The 26,030-nt window shown below is 42.9% G+C and overlaps 2 protein-coding genes across 5 annotated transcripts in view; one reads left to right on the top strand and one right to left on the bottom strand.

Moving 5' to 3' along the window:
- Positions 1 to 13,358, top strand: part of LOC123079366 (inositol hexakisphosphate and diphosphoinositol-pentakisphosphate kinase VIP1) — a 34,512-nt gene extending 21,154 nt beyond the window's left edge. For all 4 annotated transcript variants that reach the window (XM_044502130.1, XM_044502132.1, XM_044502131.1 and 1 more), the window contains 17 exons: positions 2,263 to 2,341; positions 3,219 to 3,377; positions 3,687 to 3,729; positions 6,720 to 6,802; positions 7,539 to 7,601; positions 7,677 to 7,751; positions 8,071 to 8,193; positions 8,588 to 8,826; positions 8,929 to 8,973; positions 9,807 to 9,873; positions 10,233 to 10,304; positions 10,565 to 10,803; positions 10,881 to 10,938; positions 11,152 to 11,319; positions 12,061 to 12,135; positions 12,221 to 12,436; positions 12,929 to 13,358. In XM_044502130.1, the coding sequence (XP_044358065.1) occupies positions 2,263 to 2,341; positions 3,219 to 3,377; positions 3,687 to 3,729; positions 6,720 to 6,802; positions 7,539 to 7,601; positions 7,677 to 7,751; positions 8,071 to 8,193; positions 8,588 to 8,826; positions 8,929 to 8,973; positions 9,807 to 9,873; positions 10,233 to 10,304; positions 10,565 to 10,803; positions 10,881 to 10,938; positions 11,152 to 11,319; positions 12,061 to 12,135; positions 12,221 to 12,436; positions 12,929 to 12,937 (1,813 nt within the window). In that variant the 3' untranslated portion in view covers positions 12,938 to 13,358. The remainder of the gene's footprint in view (positions 1 to 2,262; positions 2,342 to 3,218; positions 3,378 to 3,686; positions 3,730 to 6,719; positions 6,803 to 7,538; positions 7,602 to 7,676; positions 7,752 to 8,070; positions 8,194 to 8,587; positions 8,827 to 8,928; positions 8,974 to 9,806; positions 9,874 to 10,232; positions 10,305 to 10,564; positions 10,804 to 10,880; positions 10,939 to 11,151; positions 11,320 to 12,060; positions 12,136 to 12,220; positions 12,437 to 12,928) is intronic.
- Positions 13,359 to 13,389: 31 nt separating this feature from the next.
- LOC123079367 (uncharacterized protein At1g27050) lies at positions 13,390 to 14,971 on the bottom strand. The gene is made up of 2 exons (XM_044502134.1): positions 14,518 to 14,971; positions 13,390 to 13,797 (listed from the first exon to the last, which is right to left on the bottom strand). The coding sequence occupies exons 1-2, from the start codon at positions 14,878 to 14,880 to the stop codon at positions 13,621 to 13,623; spliced, it is 540 nt and encodes a 179-aa protein (XP_044358069.1). The 5' UTR covers positions 14,881 to 14,971; the 3' UTR covers positions 13,390 to 13,620.
- Between the last annotated feature and the right edge of the window lie 11,059 nt (positions 14,972 to 26,030).

The following is a 26,030-nucleotide window of genomic DNA, read 5'->3' as shown; positions in this document are numbered from 1 at the left end:
ACCGAATCAAATGCAGTGGCAAGGGCACACGGAGTGCCCAAGTCCTTCTCTCCCAAATCCTACCACAACAACTAATGCTATGGAGGAAAATGAGAGGAAGAACAAAGAGAAGAACACAAAGAACTCCAAGTCTAGATCCAAAGGGGTTCCCCTCACTCAGAGGGGAAAGTGATTGGTGGAAATGTGGATCTAGATCTCCTCTCTCTTTTCCCTCAAAAACTAGCAAGAATCATTGGAAGGATTGAGAGATAGGAAGCTCGAAGAAGGTCAACAATGGGGGGCAAACACGAGTTCAAAGGATAAGAACCATTGGGGAAGAAGACCCCCTTAAATAGGTCCTCCCAAATCCAACCGTTATGTGTACTGAACATGCACAAGTGGTACTAACCACTTGGGGGAGCGGTACTACCGCTTAGCACGGTCAAAACAGCCCAACGAGACAAAAAAACATGAACGGTAGTTCTGCCAGAGCAGTACTACCGCTCGGAGGAGCAGTACTACCGCTCAGAGGAGCAGTACTACCGCTCTCTAGTACTGCTCGAGCAGATTGGGCAACAGAAGCATAAAAATAAGCGGAAGTGGTTGCGGTAGAAGGAAGCGGAAGTACTACCGCTCTATTACCGCTTAGAGCAGTATTACCGCTTAAAACTGAACAACTACCCAAGCAAAACAGAAGGATGCTCCAATACTGAAACTGCTATAACTCCTGCAAACGGACTCCGAAATCAAGAAACTCAAGCTTGTTGGATAGAAGACGACAAGTACTATCCAACAACGACTGGATATGATAAGAAGTGGCAGGAGAGATATGCCTATGAAATAGGGGTTAATTAGATGAATGCCACTCCAATTATGGCGATTCATAAAAATGCCACTGCAATTTCCAAACTTTGAAAAGTGCCACTACAATTTTTGCAAACTTTGAAAAAGCCACTCTAGACTTCGAAAAATGCCACTGGAAATGGCATTTTTTAAAGTTTGGAAATTGCAGTGGCATTTCTTGGAATCGCCAGATTTGGAGTGGCATTTATCAAATTAACCCATCAAATAGAGGTGTGAAACCTCCATCAGTGAGGAACCGACATAAACTCCATGATTGAAAACATCATAGAAGATGCATACGAAATCCGTTTTCGATGAACTCGAGCTTATCATGAAGATGACCACTAGCTCAAAAACTCACACAGAGAAAAAGCAAACAAGAACCAAGAAATATGATGCAAGGATGCAATGGTTCGAGCTCTATACGAACGATACAATCAAGCTACTTACTTGAGAGCCCCCCTTGATAGAACGGCAATCGATCCTATAACCTGGTCTCCCAACTACCACCATGAGACCGGTAAAATAGAAAACCTATCAAGGGCAAAACCTTTGCCTTGCACATAGTCCACTTGAGCTAGATGATGACGATCTTGACTTCCTCAAGTTGGACCACCTTTCTTGATTGCGTTGGCTCGATGAAGACTAGTTGATTGCTCCCCCATACTCCCGTATGGGTGAGCCACTCTTCGGCACATCTTCCCAAGTCCACTGTCACCACAATGGATGGCAAGCTTTAAGCATGATCTCTTCGTGATGCTCCACTTGAACTTGCACACCGCAATCTTGATGACGATCACCACTTGATGTCATCCTCCATGGGTTGTATGAGATCTTCCTCTTGACGCATGCCCATGGAAACAAACCTAACCCCACAACGAACTCTCACATAGACCATGGGTTAGTACACAAAGCGTAATGGACAATGCTTACCATACCGTGAGATCACTTGATCCCACTCGGTAAATCTTCTACACTTTGTGTGATACCTTCTTTCTTCATAAAGATGATGTCTTGTTCACACAATCTTCTTCTTCAAGACATGCTTGCAATAAGCTCAACTCTCACATGAACAATCTTTGGATAAAACCTTGAATACCACCTTGGTCAACACATAATCTTCTCTTATAGCCTTGAAACCAACGAATGATCTTCAAGCAAAGCCTATGGACAAAACCTTCAAATGTAACTCAAGGCAACCATTAGTCCATAGGGATTGTCATCAATTACCAAAACCAAACATGGTGGCACCATGCTCTTTCAAGAAGTCAGTCACACTCCCAAGCGGGAGCCGAAAGGAATTCTTAAGTAGGTTTCACAGAGCATCTGACCGTAATTTTACTACCTTATTTTTCTCATATTTAGAACATAAATCAAATTATTTAATATTGTTCTCTTTCGCGTCCTCAATAAAGATGAGAAAATTGCTATGAATTTCAGATCTGGCCGTGAAAGTGATAGTGATGCTGAAGTCGAGCATGCAGAGAAGCTACGGCAAGTTAGAGCGGTTCTTGAAGAGGTAACACAGTTAAAGTATTTATAAATTAAGGTCGACCTTGATAATGTTTTAGATTATAATCGCTTTATATACCTTGTTTACCTCGAACTCAAGCATAGAAGTCATGGTGCAAACAAATTGATATATCCTTACACCATACAGTCCTCTCAACAACTTGGAATTTTACATGTCAGCATGCAAATATTAAATCTGAAGATACAATCATTTGGTTGAGGGTGAGAACTAAATCATAGTGAAAACTTAGTAGACTTAGCGAGATTCTACAAGAACTCAGAAATGTGACTTCATGTATATGTGAACGGAAGAGAAATGTCTGCTGTTATTATGTATATCAACATAAAAATGCACGAGTTGGCTGGTATGCTTTTGATCTGAGCCGTCCAAAATCTCGAATCCAATTTTATAATATCCATCCAATGGTTGTGGACAGATGTTATACTTAATCTCGCTTCACCTAGAGGGTTATCCGGTTGGTTCTCCAAGATTTATGTTCAACTATAATTCGATACTACCATCCCAAACTTGGGCCTAAGTGGTTCAGCGGCATATGTCATATTTACTCATAAAACAGCTTGGTCATCAGTGAGGTTAGATTTATCTTGACAAAAATACTGTCCTAGCTTATAATGCTGCGTGAAACTCAAATATGAAACTATTTTTGAAGGATACTTTTTGTTGAGGCAAATACAAGGACATCAGTAGGCAAATTATTTATCCATGTTTCTCGTCCTGAAATGCACTTGTGCTGCGGTATATATGAATATGATTAGACATGTATTTTGCATATCACATGTATTCTGCACATCTTTCTATCCTTGGGTATTTGAAGAACACAATAATTTTACACCCATTAAATATTAGTTCCTGTGGCCTTCAGGGTGGACACTTTTCAGGTATTTATAGGAAAGTACAGCTAAAACCATCAAACTGGGCCCATATTCCTAAAAGTAGTGGAGAAGGGGAGGAGGAGGTTCCAAGCGAAGCCCTAATGATTCTTAAGTATGGTGGTGTTCTAACCCATGCAGGAAGAAAGCAGGTTGGCACTACTTCACATGTTCAAGTTTCTGTTATTTTCTGAAGCCATTGTTTGCTGAACATAATGGGCACCTTGCTAAAGATTTTGGGGTGTTAAGGATGTTATGCATTACTTTATTGATTTCTTATCTTTCTTGGGTTAGCTCAACGATCTTTTCGTATCCCAGTGTACAAATATTGAGCCTACTGTTCTCTAAATATAAAGTCGTTACTATTTTATCTCTAGAACCTTAACATGTCTGAATACCTTTAGGTTCACTCACATAAATTCATGTCATGCATTTTTCATGTGCATATTTTCATTGTGCAGGCAGAAGAGCTGGGAAGATATTTCAGAAATAATATGTATCCAAGTACGCCTTCATAAACCTTGGTACATTTGCTATATCAAATTGTCTATGTGGCACATCATTTTTTTAGTCGCCAAAGAGATAATCGGCTTTAGCTGAAATGCATGTGTGAACTGAGTAACTACACATTTTCCATAAGCTATCCATCTTATTCTACTTTTCACTAGAACAATTTTTCTTAATGTTACCATTTGAGTTTCAGTGCGCGCCTTTGGCTTTGGCTAAAATTTCAATATTTCTGGTCAGTTTAGGCTCAGTTCAGTTGATTTACTTTAACGCAAGTTGTATGTTAAATTTTTTTTAGTTATCATGTCATCAAGAAGATGAGGAAATTTGCAGCTTGGATTTCCATGAGGCCCTATGTTGACATATACACGCACGTACTGTGTTAAATACGCAAAAAAGAGTTCAGACAGTCCCCCCCCCCCCCTCCTCTCAAAACTCATGGTGGATGAACAACACTGTTTGGAGGTGTAAAACTTGTGTTGTGCTCTAATTTGGGCCTTTGAAGAATCGACAAACAGAAGCCCGAAAGGCACATACTGAAGAGTGAACAGCTGTTGCACATGGAACCGCAAGAAGGAAGCATCAACGCCAGTATGCTATGCGAGCTCATGCTTCATAGGGTCACTAGCAAGGCCGATTGCACCTATAGAAGAAGACGAGTTTGACCTCGGGACAAATGGTGGACAAGAGTGGAGGATCATGATCACTCGCTAAATACCCAGCAGTGACCAGAGGTGAGACGCTCAAACCAAGCATGAAGGGCTTGCTTAAGGCCACAAGGAGAACGGCGAAGATGACATACCATGCCCTCAGGAACAAAATACCCAGGTGTTGGGTTGGGTGTATGTAGACCTCCTCACCATTACCCAAAAAGGCTATTGCCCCCCTTTATAGATAAAGCATCGACCAAACAAGATCACCGCATACAACTCAACACCACATCACACCACAACACAACACACCCAAGGCCGGATACAACAGGTAAAGGAACAACCACACCACCCCAACATGCCAAGCAAACGACAAATGAGCAATGAGGGCACTGCTTGAACTAGTCGGAGTACTCCAACGTGACAGAACTGTCACAGAGAGACGAAGCTGAGCTCGGCGAATGTATGCCTCCAAGACGGCGCCTTCAAGAAGGGGAACGACACCGGAGCGCTGTCGCTGCTGGATCCAAAGGATCATGGTTTTCACCTAGACCATCCGAAGGGGGAGAGTAGCCACAACGATGCCTTCAGGAAGGAGACGACACCCACAGACGCCACCACCGTTGGCCCAACCGAAGCCGGGCAAGGGATCTCCCCTGGCACGCACGCTCCACCTTCGAAACACCAACGCTCACAGAAGCACCGGCCGCCACGCTGTGGGAACGACCATAGCAACCAGCCCGCACCTGAGCCGCGCACCCCGCCCACAAGCAACGCGACTTCCACCACCGAGGCCACCGCTCCGGCAACCAAGACCCCCCGCCACCACGACGATGACAAATGGATGTCATCGACCGGTGAGAGGTAGAAGGTAGCTCCTTCCACCCCAAAACAAACCCATTGGCGGGAAGGCAGTCCAGCCGGCTAGATCTAGTCAGGGAAGGGTCTCCGGCAGCCGCCGGCCACGCCGCAGCCACCGCACCGCTCCATCGGGGACATGGACCACCGACACGACCCTTCTGGCAGCTCCAGCTCCAGAACTCGGCGTCAGTACGGCCAGGAGGCCTCCTGCCTCCCTCCCCGGTTTGCCCCAACCACCACCGGCCAGCCAACGGCACCCCCGCTGAGCCGTTGACAACCCACCAGCAAGCCGCCACCGTCGGCCACACGCACCGTCCGAAGAGCAGAGGAGAGAGAGTCGACCACCTCCGTCACGCCGCCACCCCCACCAGCCAGACGCCATGGCAGGGGCAGCCGCCCGTGACCCGCGCCGCCCACGACCCGCCCCACGAGATCGGATCTGGCCGGGCCGTGAGCTCCGAAGCCGCCAACACCACCCCCTGGGAGCACCTCCGCCGCGCCGCCCAACGCACCTCTGCCACGCCGCCGACGCCGTCCCGCACCGGCGCGCTGAGGAGCTGCCGTGCCCGTCGCCTAGCGCGGCACCCAGACTCAGGCGAGCCGCCCCGTGTCGAGCCACCCGAGCGAGGAGAAGAGAAACTCCCCGCCGCCGCCGGCCGGGCTTCGCCCGGTCGCGCCCCTGGTAGCGGCGAGGGAGGGGAGGAGAGGAGGAGGGCTCCGCCAGCGGCTAGGGTTAGCCTCCCGGGCGCCCGCGGGGGCGTCGCGGGAGGAAAGGGAGGGGCTCCTCCTGGTCGTTGCTTGGACCAGGATCAGATGACCTCCTCACCATTAAGAAAAGCACTCTTAGAACTTCATCTTTTCATGTTCCTTCTGTTGCTCATGTTCCTCAATTTACCATGCAGCTCCTTTCTGCTGGTCAGATTGTTGACTCTGCTTATATGGTCATTCTCCATTGTCTCATGTCCATTCATATTCTTAGAGAACGTGCAATAGTTTTGCACATCTTATCATTAAGCAGAAAAGCAGTCATATAGAAGACCGCGAAAGCATCTTGAAAATGAAATAAACACACAAAAACCCTAAACAACAGAGACTAGAGGGTAAACCTCACACGGGACCATGCGACCGATGAGTGAAAGCAACTGCCGAATGCTCAGATTCTGCTTTGAACTCATCTAACACATACACTATGTCACTGATTCCGGATAAAAGACCGATTTGCTGTCGTGCCCTCACCATGTGGACCACATTCTTGATCGCGCTCATTCCCATTCTTGATCTTTTTTTAATTCCCATTCTTGATCTTTGGTACCCTAAGTATATCCTTTTTTTTCAATTTTTTTTGTTAATTTGGCTATTGTTTCTGTTCAGACTTCACTAGACAGCGCCTCCAAGTGTTTTGTGAACCATCTGAATGGACTAAACAGTTAATGCCTGTGAATGTTGTGTTGATTTGTACAAATTTGGTTCACTTAGGTGAAGGACCAGGATTGCTTCGCCTGCACAGTACATATAGGCATGATCTGAAAATATATAGTTCAGATGAAGGTCGTGTCCAGGTAAACCTTAGTATCTCGTCTTGCAATCTTGTGTTATCACTTATCAAAGTATGTCGTGGTCCATAGCAGGTTTTAGGATTTCGGAACGGAAAGCAAAACCTGCATGCAGGCCAGTGATAATGAAGCTTCCATTTTCTAAAATAAAATAATGCACTCTCTTCAAAAGAATAAACATCTTACTTACTTTATTAATAAAATAACTGTCACCCCCCCCCCCCCCCCCAGGCATACAGTTTTGGGAGAACACATGACATGATTCATTATTTACTTGCAACTCTTCTAATCCCACTACCTGTCACTGGGACACCCAAAATAATACTCCATCAATTCCCTTATACAAGGCCACTTCATATTTTCATATCTAACTTTGACCATTAATTTTACCTACAGAAATTGAGTTATATGCCATAAAAATCTATTTCATTGGATGCACATTTCAAAGAACTTTCCGATGATATATTTTTAATGACATATAGTTCATATTTTGTTGGCCAAAATTATAAGTCAAAGTTCGACAAGAAAAATGAAGTGGCCTTGTAAACAAAAATGGAGGGAGTACCATTATCCTATTATAAATTGGTTGATCTTTCATACGGTTGTAAGGTTGTTCCATTGAACCCAACTGTTTTAGGCATTGGCAAGGACATTTCCCAGTCTTTACTTTTGTTATGTCATTCTGCATGTATTGGTAATTTTGGATTGGTTGCTTCCATATTTGCTAATTGATTTATTTTAGATGTCTGCTGCGGCTTTCGCTAAGGGTCTTCTTGATTTGGAAGGGGACTTAACGCCAATCCTGGTCTGTTCCTCTTCAATAATATATGTCAGTTGAAGCAAAGCAGAACTGCTATTCACTGGATTATGATATGTCCAGGTTTCACTAGTGAGTAAGGACTCGTCTATGCTTGATGGACTGCAGGATGGTACTATTGAGATAAGTGAAGCAAAGGTATGCTTCAGATGCCAATACCATAACTATAGTAAATATTAGTTTGAAACTTCAAATAAGTTTTGCCATGGGAACCAATATAACTCATAATACCCAAAAACTCGATCGCACTAAGAAATTAGAGAGTGAAAACTATAGATGATATTCAGAACTGAATGAAGTAAAATGACCAGCTGTTAGAAGGAAATTGAACCAATTGTGCAAATATAAGCCTCAGTGAGACTATCCTGTGCTTATGATCTTGGATATATTTTGCTCATAAATAAACGTTCCATGTTGAGATTGAGTCCAATGTTTCTAAAATGCCCGTTCACTGCAGGCTCAGTTGCATGATATTATCATCTCTTCAAAAGTTGCAAATGGTGGTGATCCTGCGGGGTTTCCATGGATGGTTGATGGGGCTGATGTGTCTACAAATGCTGCTCAGCTTCTAACAGATTTGGTAAATCCATTAGATATCGTCTTTCATTTCCCTCGAATTCTAGATTTATAATTTTTATACAAGAGTGACTTGATTCCCCCACCCCTTCCAAAATAAAAGCTGTTGTTCGAGTCGGGAACAAACCCTTTAGTTCAAACCGGGCTACTGTCAAAACTGGTGCATGGTATTCCGAAAACTGGTTGCTTTTGTGTTTTGCCATGTCGGCAACAGGTTCCACACAAATGTGCTACTTCTTCTCTATTTCTCTCTTCAATTGCCAGTGAATCAACAGTGAATGCCCCAGAGAATGCCAAAACTATTGCTCATTCTTCTCACTAAAAACATCCAGCAATATCTTCAACACACTCTAATATGTCAATTGTAAGTAGTAACTAAGTTGTCCCTCTCTGATTAGGCTGAGTTAACAAAAGAAATAACTTCACAAGTGAAGCGGCTCTCTGATGATGAAAATGAGGAGGTTGCAACCGATAGTGACTCACCTAATCATCCTTATGATCAAGCGAAGGCACTATGGAGAACAGAAATTGACATGGACCGCATCGCTGCTGGATTGCCTTGTGGCAGCGAAAGCTTCCTTTTGATGTTTGCCCGTTGGAAGAAACTAGAGAGGGATCTCTACAATGAAAGGAAAAAGTATGCCTCCCAGCTTCAACATTCTTATTGAGTGCTTGCCTGTTTAGAAGTTCTCTTAAGGTTGCTTGTGTAACCATTGTCAGAATTCTCTCTATAATGCAGGCGCTTTGACACTACACAGATTCCTGATATATATGACTCTTGCAAGTAGGTAACAGTCTATCCCTCAGATTCTTAGTCTGTTTGGGTTTTGTCTTTACAGAAGAGCTGAATATATGTTGTCATATACTCTTCTGTAAGATCTCTGGAAATTACAGCCGGACCCATTCAAAGTTGTCTTTTATGATGAGCTTGCAGTGTGGTAACACCCATAGCGGTGACATAATTTTCCATGTTCCTCTTCCAAACAAATCAGGCAAACAGCTGGCCTTTATTTTCTGATAAAGATCGAATAGAAGTGCTATGGAAAATCTTAGCCAACAACTTTTTGGTGTCTGACAACTTAGTTAATCTTTTGCTGTCACTGCCTATTTTCCATGCTCAGCAATAGACCTACTTCAACAAGAATAATGGGTTACTCGCGGACTCGCCTGATGTAGGCGTCATTTGGTACAAAGACCTACTTTAACAAGAATAGTGAGTTCACTGAAGGGTCATAGGACAATAAATTTCTGATCTCATACTCTGCCCAAGTCCCGAAGAAGATCTGAGCTTACCTGCAAGTCTTTTTAGCCTTGATTAGTGTTATATATGCTGCTCTGGTGGATCACTTAAAAGTTCAAATGGAGGTATCACAAAGACAAAGAAACAGAATTCATCGTACTAACACTGTTTTGCCTTTTTTCCTGATTGCTTTCCGGTGCCTGTGTGCATCTGCTGCGTGCATTATTTTTCTTTAAATAATTTCTTTCTTATATTCAAAGCTTCCTGTGCTTATTAAAAATGGCATGATGCATCTGAAGAAGATGGTGGTTCTTCATTTCTGCACATCATCTTTAAGCTGATCCGTCATTATTTTCTAATAATACTGTACATGACAGGTATGACCTTCTGCATAACTCACATCTCAATCTTAATGGTCTGCATGATCTCTTCAAAGTATCTCAGGTAAACCAAGCATGTTTCTCATCCCCAAAATAAAACAGAGTTTATAGATGCAATACCCCCCCCCCCCTTCTGCTGTTGATCATTTTATTCGGTGCTGGAGCTACCCAGGCTCAGTGGGATCATGGGGTCCGGGCCCAAGAAGTCCTCGATCCTTGATTTTTTGGCATACAGTGTGACAAAAAGAGTGTCATTTTTGTGAAACAAAATATGAGAAGTGTAGTATTTTGATAGTTTGATGAAAGTAAGCCTAGTCTTATTCCAGTGCTATCTCTCGATCCATTTTCGGCCCAATATTTTTGTTTTCTGAAATTTTCTGCCCTACATTTCTAATTATTTTGTTGTTTTACTATTTCACTCAGTTGCTAGCTGATGGTGTCATTCCAAACGAGTACGGGATAAATCCGAAACAAAAACTCAAAATAGGTTCAAAGGTATTGTCTTTTAAAGATTCAGTAAGTTGGGTTTGTTCAATGTGACGTATCTTGTATAGTTGTATATTCAATTGCTCATTACACAGTATTTATTGCAAATAAGAAGATAAAGTTATTTAGACAGGAAGGATGCTGAACATAAATAAACTGATAACTTGTGGATAATCTGCAGGCATTCTACTACTCAAGGCTAGGGTGTTTTTCCCCTTTGTTTCGTGGTAAAAATCATCACAATCTATTTCTTCTGTCCATTTCTGCAGATAGCACGCCGTTTATTGGGCAAGATTCTGATTGACCTGCACAACACCAGACGAGAGATTACCGAGGTAGCTGCTGAATCTAGTACACGACATGATCCAATAGTAGTATCTTCTACAAAACGAAAGGAGAGGTGTTACCATGATAGTGTTAGGAATGAGAATTTTGAAGGATCTAGCACAGACGAGAAGTCAGTTGATCTAGATTCCCATAAAGAAACAAAATACTGCTTAGATCCGAAGTAAGTAACTTACCAAGAATTCAAGTCATTTTGACTTCTGAATGATACAAACAGATAAGCAAATAATCTTCCTGCAGATATGCAAATGTGTTGGATCCCGAGAGACGTGTTCGAACAAGGCTCTATTTTACATCGGTATGTAGATGATCTTCAACCTTTATTTCTTTTTTGCAAGATTTTTTTTGTTCATTTGTGCTTTCTCGTGTTATGACATCATAGAGCATGAAATATCAATCATGCTCATTTTTTACATTCTCAATAAATTAAGTGTATCCTGGAGTAGTTTTCTTGTTCACTCGTTTTCTCCTCAGAAGCATGACTCAAGATTTTGTTCTTCTCTTCTTGTAGGAATCACATATACATTCTCTAATGAACGTACTTCGATACTGCTATTTGGACGAGTCTCTGAATGGAGAAGAGAGTCTTATCTGCAAAAATGCTTCAGATCATCTATTTAAAACAAAGGAACTTGACTACATGAGTTACATTGTGTTGCGTATGTTCGAGAATACGGAGGTATTAAAATTCCCTTAACCATGTGTAATGGATCGTCATACCTTTGCAGTGTTTGCTACTAACTTCACCAACGAAAAGCAAACAGTACAATTATTACTGTCTTTATCTTTTGTTTTTTAGAAAAGGATCTACTATTAAATGTGTAAATACACTTGTTTTCTTACATGTTACTTGATGCAGTATAATTGCTATCAAATTGATACAAACTTGTCAAACCTGCCAGTAAATAGCTGATGTAGTTTCCATCTCTTGGTATAAACAAGTTTGGAACCCAACTTGCCAGCATCATGCCAGGAAAAAACATAAAGCATGACCAACTGAAATACAGATAAATCTTCTACATCTGTTCCAGATTTAGTTTCAGTATCTTGATATTGGGGGAATATTAAGTATTTGTTTCCGTGAATTTAATCCTCAAATTCCCTGATACGGAGAAATATTAACAGTGAGGTTGCGGCACTGCTTCTTTAAGCAATCTAGCTGCACCCATATTAATTATAATAATGGAGAACAGCATGCCACCAACTACATCAGGTTCATACAGGTGCTTTTAATGCTTTTAGGATTCATTCCATGGCAATATTTTAGATAAATAATATCTCTGATTCTGTCTTATAAGTTTTGAGGCTTATACCACCTCGAAGTCACAAACTGATTTTCTGGAACAATTAGGACATGCAAGAAACATATCTGACATGAAGCAATGTTGTTTCTTTTCTTTAATTGGCACTACTATTACAGGTGCCTTTGGAAGATCCAAAGAGGTTCCGTATAGAGATGACATATAGTCGTGGCGCAGATATAAGTTGCTTAGAGGTGATTTTAGTTGATTAACATGAATTTGTTCTTAATGAATGCATTACTCTTTAATTCACATGTTTCTTAAAATTTCTCCATGCAGAGTGCAACTAACACAGATTATTTTCTACCTGATGACCACACAATGCAAATTATGGAACCGGAGCAATTGCAAGAAGTTGGTTCATATCTCACCTTAGACAAATTTGATAAAATGACCCGCCCATTTGCAATGCCAGCTGAGGATTTCCCCCCAGCTACTCCTCAATGTTTGGCAGTCCGCTTCTGTGAAGATATCGAATCGCAAGGAGCAAGACGGGTTAGTCTCTATCCCTGTTCCTATTATCAATATTGTTGCTAGTGGATAAAACCTTCCTTTCCTGTCTCTTTGTCTTTTATTCCCGTTGCTTTCATTTGATGAAGTGCACACATTTTGTCTTAATAACCTTAGTGCACTATGGCATGCTGTTCTTGAGCTTCATAATCCAAAAAGAGTATGAAGATGCGACCAAGTTAATGTTAGAATTATGTCTGCTTTTTTTGACCAATCTATCTGTGTAGAACGTTGGTTACTTCTGACAGTAATCAACCAGTCATATCAATATGAATAATTGGGCAGGCAGATATTATTACAAGGCTCTTTTCCTCTTTCAACAAATGATGCATTTTGGCTATTCCTTGTATTTAACCTGTTGTGACATTGGCTTAGAATTTACGTCTTCGTTTATCTTACCAGCACACAGATTTTGGAGGGTGACCTGTTGTGACACTTGGGATTCTCCTTAACTTTCTTTATTTTAAAATTTTGTAGCAACATTAGTGAGACATGCTGAGTGGTACCCCAGAAGGAAGGCAAGAAGCTGCAAGAATAGCACATAATTGCTCAGTTCAGCTGCAATGTGTTCTGAGTCAGTAAAGTCACCATTAATGAAAGAGCTCAAGTAAGTGGTGTACCAACAGACTGAAGTTGATAAAGCACCCAACTATCACCAAGATGAGGCAAACCATTCAGTGAAATGCTGGCAAGGTCCAATGACATCATGCTGCAGAAAGAATCTCGCCCACACTGAGAAAGAAACTTGCTCATTTCCCAGATACTAATGTGTAAATAATAGCTTGTGTGTATAGGCCAACTATTTGATACCATTTCTTCCATGATATACATGGAGTACAGATGATGTGCCCTTTAAATTTTACAACATTACAGAAAGTTTAACCAGGAGTTGCTTTCTTTTTGCTTACACCACTTTGTTTCTAGTACAAATGTAATCATGTATAATGCCTGATTTGCATGGTAATAAATTAATTCAGTGAAAAGTCACATAGTACGACACTGCTTGATCTACACATAGGTTCAATGATGAAGACAAGCAATTAGTTGTGGCCTACAGCGCAACATCACGAGATAGGAGATACCCCTCTCAGTTACAGTTAGACAGCTAAAGACCCTAATATTGCACAACAGCACACTGATTTCTCCCTTATCTAGAGGAAGAATGCCTATCAGAACAGATCATCATAAGCGACTATTTCTCGCGCTTTGTGGATCGCCTCTGGAGCTATTCTGGAGCTTGGGATGGCCAAAGCATCACTAGCAATATTGTTACTCGCATCTGCTGGGTCTGATTGAACTACGCTTGTCGAATTATTTGGCGCCTCACTTGCCTGTACAACTAAAACCTGTATCAAACGAAAGAAACACCAATCTGAGTACCAAAGGTTGGCAAATAAAGTGCAAGCAAGACACAGTATACATCTGAAACCCACAACCGTACGCTTCATATGAATTGAGCAACAATCTCAGAGAGATCAACAGAGTCTATTGGGTGATGTCAAGCAGTATATCACAGATATAAATGCTTAATTCTGGTCTGTATTCAATTTTGCAAGTCCTCGCATTTTAATCAGTTATTGTTACTGCTATATGAAGCACAGCATATCAAATAGTCAATCCAACTTTGCAGAGCTAGATGAGCATGCACATTGATTATATTAAGAAAATCTAGAATGCTTGGGTAAATAAAAAAAATTAAACTACCAAGTGAATGACAAAAGTGAACAGCCAGATTGGGTTTCACATGTCTGAACTGAGCTAAAACCTACCAACATAATATGAACCTAAAAGGGGTAATGGACTACCAATGCCTGGTCTGGCCTAGGTTTGGAAGAAGCATCGGTGCCATTCGCGCATTCACCATCAAATAACTGCTTTGCACTTCAACAAATCCATCTGTTTTGGCACTATAAGTAATAAACCTAATAAAAAAAGGCTGGAACCTTCACCGGATCTTGCTAGATGTACAGCAAGTTACCATTGGCCGTATCTAGTAAAAGAATTGGCTCCCCTGATGCTGAATCCAGTAACTCCGACATCACGCTTCAGCAAACGTAGATCTTTACCTTCTTGGATCCGATGGTGATGCCGCACTCGGGGTCGAGGGAAGCGGCAATGGCGGCCGTGGCAGCGGCAGCGGAGCGGAAGGTGACGTGCCCGGTGGCCGCGGCGGCGTCTATGCGAGTGCGCGCGATGGTGCCGTACGCCTCCAGGCGCGACTTTAGCTCTATCACTCCGCACCCGGGCGGCAGCCCGGCGACCATGACTACGGACGGCTGCGCAGCCGCAGCCGGCGCCGGCGCCGGCACTGGAGCTGGAGCGGCCTCCAGCTCGCCGGGCATCGACTCCAGCGGGCCGCGGCGGCGCTTCGCCTGGGGGTCCGGGCTCGTGCGCCCGCGCTTGCCTCTGCGGCGCGAGCGTCGATTCATGACTCTAGTCCGTACAGATTGAGGGTGGCCGCCGCTTCAGAGCTCAGACTTCAGTTGGTTTTGTGGCTGGGCGCCTTTTGAGACTTTCTGCGGCGTTGTTTTTCTGACATACGGTTGTGCTACTTGATTTATAATTTCTTCGGAGAAGAACTTAGATTTATACCTGTAAATGTGTCCATGCGTTGCAACGGGAGATCAAACAATAACACACGTCTCTAATATGATAAGCATTCTCATGACTCTTCACAAGTCCATGCCCTCTATTTTAACATCACGACCAATGGTCATTCGGCACAGTGAGCTTCCAAAACAATGAACAACATGTGGAATAATGAATCAAATGAGGGTAGGATTTCTCAGGATGTCAATTTGAGACATGAGATTTGGTCCCGAGTCAACTTAGTTCAGCTTATTAATTCATTTTGAAATTAAAATTAAAATTTGAAGTAATAACATTATTAATAAATTTGGACATGATGTCATGAGCTAAATTTAAAATCTGGAGTAACGGTGGGAGCAAGCAAAACATGCTTGTTTGTGTTAGGCGAGATCATGATTGATATCTGGTCGAGACCTCCTCCCCTTCCAATCGCCGTCTGATGTTGCGGCTCGTGCAAACTTCAGACCCTAGCTCCCTTGCCCCCTGAATCTGACATTGCTCCTTTCCAGTCCATGTCATTTGTAGCCGACCATCAACTGCTTCACATTGATGAGCGTTGACATGCAATGGCGGCGGCCCCACTGTACACAATGACATGTAGACATATGTTTCTACACGTACATATATATCACTAAGCTAGCTAGTAGTTTTTCTTTGGAAAAGAACAAAAGCTAGCTAGTAGTTTCTTCTTTAAAAAGGAACGAAAGCTAGGCACCAATAATATATTTTGTGGGAGCATCAAACTATCCTATCTAGTCAATTTAAATGGATGGAAAACATATGTAATGGACATTTTCAAAATATCACATATAAGAAAAAGTACTATTTTTCTTGAACGATTAACATGTAAGATAATAGCATTTTTGGAATCTACACATTTTTTCTGAGCGATTTTCATAAATAACATGTTAAATTTGGTGCTAATTTTTGAAAGATATGAATATTTTAAAAATTAATTGAATGTGTCAAAAAATAGAAAAGTTAAATTAAGAAACCGGGCCGAATTGTGACATTGTACTATCCTATCTAGTCAATTTAAATGCGTAGGAAACATATATAATAGACATTTTAAAATACCACATATAAGAAAAAGTATTAACTTTTTAAAAATGATTAACATGTAAGATTTATGAGAAAAAACATTTTTGGAATCTACAAATTTTTCTGAGCGATTTCCATAAATAACATGTTAAATTTGGTGTTAATTTTTGAAAAATATTATTATTTTAAAAAGCACTTAACTGTCCCAAAAAAAGAAAAGTTAAACAGAGAGGCTGTGTCGAATTGTGACACTGTGCGGCCCATCTACTCATTAGAAGAGAAAAAGAAACAGAAAATAGGGAGTAGGGGGAATCAAACCGCTTGCCCGTTAGAGCAACTTTAGCAGAGCCCGCAAAAATTCGACCCGCAAAATGCATTTGCGGTTTCACGAAGATCGCGTTTGCGTGTCGAAAACATGCGCGGCCGATCAGATACCATATCTAAACCTGCATAATTTGAAAAAACACTTTCGCCGGAGAAATTGCATAAACATAGTTCATCACATCACATACTATAGAGTTCATACATACTACATGATGAATAAATTAAGCATAGATCATACTACATGCTACGTTAATTAGTAGTAGAGGGGGTCGGATCTGACGGCGGCGAGGTCGCGGCAAAATGGACGACGCCGTGGAGGCCGAGCGACGCTCAATCCTCCTCGCCGGAGCTGCACAGGTCGACGTACTTCGCCGCCTACTCCGCGCGGATGCGGCGCCACTCCTCAGCCTTCTCGTTGGCGGCGACGTTGTCGGCGACCGCCTGCCGCCACTCGAGGGCTTCGAGCTCCTCGGCGTGGCGCCGGCGCTCCGCCTCCTCGCGCACGCTCCGCTCGGCGATGGCGGCAGCAACGGCTTCAAAGTCCGCAACGTAGTCCTTGGGCCTGACGACTCCGCGGCGGCCGAGCGGAGCGGGCTCCTCCTTCACCGGGACGAAGGCGAACGGCACCGGCTCCTCGTCGTCGTCCGATCACTTCCTCTTCACGGGGAGAAAGCCCGCGCCGGAGGACGAGGAGGATCCGGCGTAGGAAGACCTCGCGGAGGAGAAGGACGCGCGCCGGCGGTCGTACTCCTCCGTCTGGCGGCGGTTGAAGCTTGCCGGCGGCGACATCTCGTGGTTGGTCCACTTTCGGGCGCCGCACTTCCTCGCGCCGTCCGACCGGACGCGCCGCTCGCGCTCCGGGTCCCTCTCACGGCCGGATCTGCTACCGGAGCCACGTCCGGAGCTCCACATTCGGCCCCACATGGCGGCTGGAGGCGGGGCAGGTGGTCGCCGGCGGCAAGAAATATGGAGAGGGGAAAGGGGAATCGGGTGGCTCACGGCGGCGGGGGATAGGGTTTGGACCCGCAAAAGGGTCGCGGAACCGCAGTTATAGTGCTCGGGGCGTGCGGTTTGCGGGCTGCGGCAAAAAAAATTGCGGGCCGGGCGAGTATGCGGGCTCTGTTTTAGCCGGAAAATTGGGCCGAGCCCACATACTCGCCGGAATTTTTACGGGCCGGGCATTTTGCGGGGTCTGCTAGAGTTGCTCTTAGCCAGTTGTTCACTTGTGATGTTTCAGGACATAGATGTACATGAACTAAAAGCGAATGGAAGCAACTTAAGAAAAAATGATTTGACTTACAGGTGGCATTGATGGGTAATTTTTGTCAACTTATAGGGTAAATTACATGATACCGTCAGAAGCAATAGCTTCTTTATTATTATGTAGAGATGTAGATATTTTCTTGGTCAGATTCTCCTGAGCAATATCCACTTTTTCTCTCTCCAGTTTTCTGTTTTCTTAGTAAGAGCCGGAGACGACAATGAAGCGGCAATAGCTTCATCAATGCCCATTGATTTTCTCTGAAAAACTCTCGTGGATGGTATGGCTATTTTCTTAAATTAATAAACATAATCACGATGCCCTTAGCAAGTATTGATGTTATCGAAGCCATTTATTTTTCAGATTTAATATTTTTAAGTTATAGATCTCCGACAATTAATAAAATTGTGACACGAGGCCAATTAAAGCATCTAAAGATAGTCTTTGATGCAATCTAAGGTGAACCCCTAAAACTACCTGAATGGATAACAAGGAGAGATTCATAAATTACTCATATGGGGATCAAGGCGTGTTTGGTTCCTTGGCTTGCACCTGCATCGCATCCATCAAGCAATTTTCTCCATGTTTGGTAGGCCGCATATCTCACTGGGCCAGGCCCGACTGATGCAAAATCAGGCTCCCAGCCAGGCTGAGCGGAAACGCAGGGATCGGCTGCTAATTTATAGGACCTCGTGAATGCTGACAATGGAGTATACATATAAATACATTGGTTTTCATTTGTTTCCTTTCGCTGTTTAGCTACCTCCTTGATTCAAAGGATCTTCATATGAAATTAGTTAGATTCAGAATATTATGATTTCTTATCTGTATTTGATCATATTATTTTTACTTCAATAAGCAAATATCTGAGTTGAAGTGCATGTCACCAAAATTGTCTTCTAATTATTTTACATACATGTATAAGTACCTAGAATCAAATTCTACATCTATCATATTATTTGGCCTCATGCAGCCTACCAAACAACATCAAAGGTGAACCTGGCCCATATCATGCAAGTACACCAAACACACATCTCAACTCCAACTTGCATCAGCTCAACCAGGCCAGACCCAGCCGGGCTCCCTCATGCGATGCAGGCCAGATGCGCCTAGGAAACCAAACACGCCCTAGTTATGGGGACGGATCTGCTCGTCACACCATTGTACGATGTTGGGTTCCTGTCAGTGATCTTCGTCTTACACCTTGTCACTGCCGTGTGAGAGAGAGAGGGGCAATTGCGATGACAACATGAGAAGAGAAGGGGACGAAGGTGAAGGGGCAGAGGGTCATTTAGACCGCATCCAGCAAAACCTATATCTGGCATGGTCGGTTGGTCGCTCAACCTACCGTTCCATACCGCTTTGCGGTTGGTCGCTCAACCCAAGCATCACGTAAGCAGAACCGCTCGTTCCATATCGCTTCGGTGGGGTCGGGAGTTGAGGAGATTAAGATCCTATTTTTTGACATGAGGGTTTATGTGGACGAAACGGGGATACTTCTAGGGGTATTTACACTTTTCCTTCCCCTTATGTAATCATCATAATGAAACGGAAAGAGATTCTGCACCAAGGCTCATCTACACCCAGACGTGAATAGTAAATTAAAAAAATAGTAAAAAGGGGAATTTTTTTAGGCATTCAAGATTCTCATGTGCGTGGAGATCCTCAGATGTCCAAACACCACAAAATTTTGCACGCTCCTAGCGCACATGAGCATCTTGGATGCCTAGAAATTCCAGATACTTTTTTACTATTTTTTGAATTATCGATAGGTCGCCATCCATGATGGGAAATAGGTCCCCTGACCACCCACTTTAGTTGTGTCTACATGGTGCTATCACCAACTCTGAGTCTTCCTGACACCAAATGAGTGACCTATTGTATTGAGCTAGTGCGTGTGCATAAGTACATAATCTAGAGAGGCGAGTTAATTAATAGTTCTTTTATCAGAAACAAAATCATTATTACTAAATCATGGTACATAATCTAGCAGAAGCACAACCTCTCAAAGATCCTCCTCGATCAATAACTACCAATTAATCATATCAGCAACGCTTCTAGGAGATGATAGATTGGATGTGATGTGGACTACACACCACACAGCTGTAGCAAAATGACTTAAAATTAGATGCCATATTGATTCACCCTAAGTGGAGAAGCTACACTTAATGCTCTTTTGAAAATTTTGTTTAAGGAGATTACGCTTAGTTAGTATAATTCCTCTTGTGCATATACCTTCCGAAAAATCCATCTAAAGGTATATTGGTCATCTTGTAACTGTATATTCGATAGAGCTTTTAGAAAGACGGCGGGGAGGGGAGGCAAGACTTCATCTTCGGACACTACAACCCTCACCGCCCCCTCTCTCTCTCTCTCTCTCTCTCTCTCTCTTGTTTTTTGAGTTTTCTTTTCCTACTTTTACTTCTCTAGCTGTTGCTTTTGTTTTCTCCCATTTTAATCATTTATGATTCAATTGTTTAAACAAATACTTGAAGTATGCATATTTGTCCAAAGATGACTAAAGTTTCACATACCTAACTATCCTCACCATACTGTGGCATGAGATCACTGATACAAAAAACTGCCATTTGAAAGTAACTACATGGTTAACAACTCGTATGAGCATATACTCCATCCGATCCTTTTTAGTCTGCATATAAGTTTTGTTTGAAGTGAAAGTATCTGTACTTTGACCAAAATTTTAGAAAAAAGTATCAACATTCACAATGCCAAATCAGTATTGCTAGATTCATTATGAAATGTAGTTTCATAATATATATATATATATGGTATCGTAGATGTTGATATTTTTTAATATAACCTTGATCAAACTTTGTAAAATATGACTTGACATAAATCTAATACGTAAAGTAAAAAGGACCGGAGGGAGTATATGCATGTGAAAGACTGTTTGGTTCACCTGAATGGATGGTCATACAGACATTTCCAAGATAGGCAAAACAATAATTGTCACATCTTGAGCAATTTAGTCCCATGTAGTTCAACAAGCCACATGCAAAACAACATGATACGGACCTGCAAAAAACAACATAACATGAATTGCTTGGAATGGATCGCTAAATCTAACTAGAGACAAAAGGTTGCGAGATGATGGATCGGTTCGATCCATTCAGCATAGAGGGCCAGATGGTGGGCCAGGGCCAAACGCCATGGACCATGGCGTCTCTAGTACAATGCAAACGCCACAGTGGGCGGCGTCATCAAAAGGTCAGACTGTGAAAAACTTTCAAAGTGGGGTCAAATCATGCTAGACTTTAACTAAAAGGTTGAAACAATGATTTTAGTCACCAAGCTTGACCACAGTGCACTTTTGTTTGGGTAAAATAAAGCAAAATTGGGTCGGTATACTAGATACTCCTATGGTATCTTTTGGATCCTTAGCTACCCACTTTTTCTTCTAAAGTTGACTCCCAAAAAGATTTTCAATTCAAAGTGTGAGAGTTGTGGCAAGTGCTTCAAGAAGACAGGGAATCTCTACTAAACAGCGAGTCAACTATTTATGGCTGAGTTGTTGAGTCGGGATTTGTTGAGTGTGTTTTCGTTGTTCGTGGTGGGGTATTTTCTGAAGGATGAACCTAGAATACATATCTTTAAGTTTTTTGTCCTGGATGAACCGTAGTCCAAATCTTTGCAATTAAGGTCGGATGGCGCAGATGGATTGTATTTGGATATATATTTGATTGTTTTGCAACTAAGGCCGACAGGGACGGTCCAGACAAATTTGGTACCCGAGGTGAAATGAAAAAAATAGTTTTATACCCAACTTTTATACCTTTTACATAATTTAGTTGGTATAGTTAAAGAGTGTTCTTTGTTATTAGTCGTAATGTAGATCAATGATTACCATATGTTTATACGAAATTTCAATTATGTGGTGTAATAAAGTGATATTTAAATTATTTTGTGACAATTCCACAAATTATATAGTGCACCACGAACTACTTGTATGTATGTGCATCTTTCATATATAGTTTAATTTCATTAAATATCCTGGTAGAGGTTTCTAAAGAATCGCGTCCTACTAATATCTTAATAGTGATTTCTAGTGTATTATCAGATCTGCATATTTATAGATCCTTGTAGAGTATAAATTCTACCATTTGAAATGTGTTGCAAGTTAGATTCAGTAATAAATTCAAATATACATGTTACTGAAATATCACCATTCATCATGAGCATAAATATATCACCGATTCAGTTATGCTTACATGTAATTTGTTTATTTGGCATGCTCATCTAGATGTTTGATTTCATATGGTGTATACAAGAGCTAATGTCAGTTTCTAAAATAAAAGGTTCTATACGAATCAAAAATAGGAATTTAGTTTACATATATTTCAGTAGAACCTGCAGAATGTCTATCGGAGAGATAGAAAGAGACTCGCAGGCCAACTAAGCTCGTTGCCGCCTATCAAATTGGTTGTTACTTTGATGTGATAAAGATTTGCTCCTACAAAATAAGGATTTCATTTTACACAAACGCAATACTTTTATTTTTGAAACACTTTTAGTTGTTCTTTCGAACCTCTAATCTCTCACTCAGCCGCCACAGACTCTGAAATGTCATCACCCTTTGCATGAAAAAAAATCACAAAAGACTGTAATTGCTACAAATTAAGTGAAAACACACTTCTCATGCAACTGGAAGGTCATGATGTACGTAGTAACATGGAGCCTAGGTCACTAACCATGGCGGGAAATAGGCCCCTGACCACCCACTTTACCGAAAAAGGCTTTCGCCCCGCTTTATAGATAAAGCCAACTGCCAGAGGCACACAGGATACAAAGGTTCACGCCACACACACAAACAGAGTAACACAAAAGAGTGACAACAAGTACTGAGGTTCTGCTGAGGGCACAGCTCAACAAGCCCAAAAAGAAGAACGAAAAAGCAGGGGGGAGGAGGGGGCAGCACAGCTCGGCTCCTAATCCGGCTCAGGAGGAGGTGGCGGAAGCGGCGGCGCCAAGCGGACCGCCATCCTAGTCCTGGGTGTTGGGGAACGTAGTAATAATTCAAAATTTTCCTACGTGTCACCAAGATCAATCTAGGAGATGCTAGCAACGAGAGAGAGAGAGAGGGTGCATCTTCATACCCTTGAAGATCGCTAAGCGGAAGCGTTACAAGAACGCGGTTGATGGAGTCGTACTCGCGGCGATTCAAATCGCGGAAGATCCGATCTAGCGCCGAACGGACGGCGCCTCCGCGTTCAACACACGTACAGCCCGGGGACGTCTCCTCCTTCTTGATCCAGCAAGGGGAGAGGAGAAGTTGAGGGAAAGCTCCGGCAGCACGACGGCGTGGTGGTGGTGGAGCTCGTGGTTCTCTGGCAGGGCTTCACCAAGCACTATGGAGGAGGAGGAGATGTTGGAGGAGGAGAGGGCTGCGCCAGGGAAGGGGTGCGGCTGCCCTCTCTCTCCCTCACTATATATAGGGGGAGGGGGGTGGAGGAGGCGCCCTAGGGTTCCCTAGGGGAGGGGCGGCGGCCACAGGGGAAACCCTAGATGGCTTTGGGCGCCCCCACCCCTAGGAAACTTGCCCCCCCCAAGCCGGGAGGGGCGGCTGCCCTAGGGGAGGCGCCCCCACCTCTCCAGGTTACGTGAGAGGGGTTGGGAGGGGCACACAGCCCCTTAGTAGGCTGGTGTGCCCCCTCCCCTTGGCTCATAAGGCCCCCCAACGCTTGCCGGGGCCTCCGAAACCCCTTTCGGACACGCTGGTCGTCACCCGGTACCCCCGGAACGATTCCGGACTCCAAAACCCTTCGTCCAATATATCGATCTTCACCTCCGGACCATTCCGGAGTTCCTCGTCACGTCCGGGATCTCATCCGGGACTCCGAACAACCTTCGGTAACCACATACTATTTCCCATAACAACTCTAGCGTCACCGAACCTTAAGTGTGTAGACCCTACGGGTTCGGGAACCATGCAGACATGACCGAGACACCTCTCCGGCCAATAACCAATAGCGGGATCTGGATACCCATATTGGCTCCCACATGTTACACGATGATCTCATCGGATGAACCACAATGTCGCGGATTCAATCAATCCCGTATACAATTCCCTTTGTCTATCGGTATGCTACTTGCCCGAGATTCGATCGTCGGTATCCCTATACCTTGTTCAATATCGTTACCGGCAAGTCTCTTTACTCGTTCCGTAACGCATGATCCCGTGGCTAACTCATTAGTCACATTGAGGTCATTATGATGATGCATTACCGAGTGGGCCCAGAGATACCTCTCCGTCATACGGAGTGACAAATCCCAGTCTCGATTTGTGCCAACCCAACAGACACTTTCGGAGATACCTGTAGTGCACCTTTATAGCCACCCAGTTACGTTGTGACGTTTGGTACACCCAAAGCATTCCTACGGTATCCGGGAGTTGCACAATCTCATGGTCTAAGGAAATGATACTTGACATTAGAAAAGCTCTTAGCAAACGAACTACACGATCTTGTGCTATGCTTAGGATTGGGTCTTGTCCATCACATCATTCTCCTAATGATGTGATCCCGTTATCAATGACATCCAATGTCCATGGTCAGGAAACCATAACCATCTATTGATCAACGAGCTAGTCAACTAGAGGCTTACTAGGGACACGTTGTGGTCTATGTATTCACACATGTATTACGGATTCCAGTTAATACAATTCTAGCATGAACAATAGACAATTATCATGAACAAGGAAATACAATAAAAACCATTTTATTATTGCCTCTAGGGCATATTTCCAACAGTCTCCCACTTGCACTAGAGTCAATAATCTAGTTCACATCACTATGTGATTGTAATGAATACAACACCCATGGGGTTTGTTCATATCTCGCTTCTGAGAGAGGTTATTAGTCAACGGGTCTGAACCTTTTAGATCCGTGTGTGCTTTACAAATCTCTATGTCATCTTGTAGATGCAGCTACCACGCGCTACTTGGAGCTATTCCAAATAACTGCTCTACTATACGAATCCGGTTTACTACTGAGAGTCATCCCGATTAGTGTCAAAGTTTGCATCGACGTAACCCTTTACGACGAACTCTTTTACCACCTCCATAATCGAGAAAATTCCTTAGTCCACTAGTTACTAAGGATAAGTTCGACCGCTGTCATGTGATCCATTCCTGGATCACTCTTGTACCCCTTGACTGACTCATGACAAGGCACACTTCAGGTGCGGTACACAGCATAGCATACTGTAGAGCCTACGTCTAAAACATAGGGGACGACCTTCATCCTTTCTCTCTCTTCTGCCGTGGTCAGGTCTTGAGTCTTACTCAATACTCACACCTTGTAACACAACCAAGAACTCCTTCTTTGCTGATCTATTTTGAACTCCTTCAAAATCTTGTCACGGTATGTATTCATTTGAAAGTACTATTAAGCATTTTTGATCTATCCTTATAGATCTTGATGCTCAATGTTCAAGTAGCTTAATCCAGGTTTTCCGTTGAAAAACACTTTTCAAATAACCCTATATGCTTTCCAAAAATTCTACATCATTTCTGATCAACAATATGTTAACAACATATACTCATCAAAAATTCTATAGTGCTCCCACTCACTTCTTTGGAAATACAAGTTTCTCATAAACTTTGTATAAACCCAAAATCTTTGATCATCTCATCAAAGCGTACATTCCAACTCCGAGATGCTTACTCCAGTCCTTAGAAGGATTGTTGGAGCTTTGCATACTTGTTAGCATCTTTCAGGATTGACAAAACCTTCTGGTTGTATCACATACAACCTTTCCTCAATCGTCGAGGAAACAATGTCTTGACATCCTATCTGCAAGATTTCATAAATAATGCAGTAATTGCTAGTATAATTCCAACAGACTCTTAGCATCGCTACGAGTGAGAAAGTCTCATCATAGTCAACTCCTTGAACTTGTCGGAAAACATCTTAACGACAAGTCGAGCTTTCTTAATGGTGACACTTACCATCATTGTCCGTCTTCCTTTTAAAATCCATCTGCACCCAATAGCCTTACGACCATCAAGTAGTTCTTCCAAAGTCTATACTTTGGTTTTATACATGGATCCTCTCTCGGATTTTATGGTCTCGAGCCATTCGTCGGAATCCGGGCCCACCATCGTTTCTCCATAGCTCGTAGGTTCATTGTTGTCTAGCAACATGACTTCCAAGACAGGATTACGTACCTCTCTGAAGTAGTACGCATCCTTGTCGACCTACGAGGTTTTGTAGTGACTTGATCCGAAGTTTCATGATCACTATCATAAGCTTCCACTTCAATTGGTGTAGGTGCCACAGGAACAACTTCCTGTGCCCTGCTACACACTAGTTGAAGTGACGGTTCAATAACCTCATCAAGTCTCCA

The sequence above is a fragment of the Triticum aestivum genome, chromosome 3D, assembly GCF_018294505.1.
Source record: "Triticum aestivum cultivar Chinese Spring chromosome 3D, IWGSC CS RefSeq v2.1, whole genome shotgun sequence".
Taxonomy (NCBI): domain Eukaryota; kingdom Viridiplantae; phylum Streptophyta; class Magnoliopsida; order Poales; family Poaceae; genus Triticum; species Triticum aestivum.
This window is presented reverse-complemented; position numbering and strand designations above follow the sequence as displayed.

Excerpts from the sequence above, each read along its gene's own strand:
- LOC123079367 (XM_044502134.1), bottom strand. The coding sequence starts at position 14,880 with ATGAATCGACGCTCGCGCCGCAGAGGCAAGCGCGGGCGCACGAGCCCG. Across the intron at positions 13,798-14,517 it reads TCACCATCGGATCCAAGAAG|GTTTTAGTTGTACAGGCAAG; the intron begins GTAAAGATCTAC and ends CGTTTGATACAG.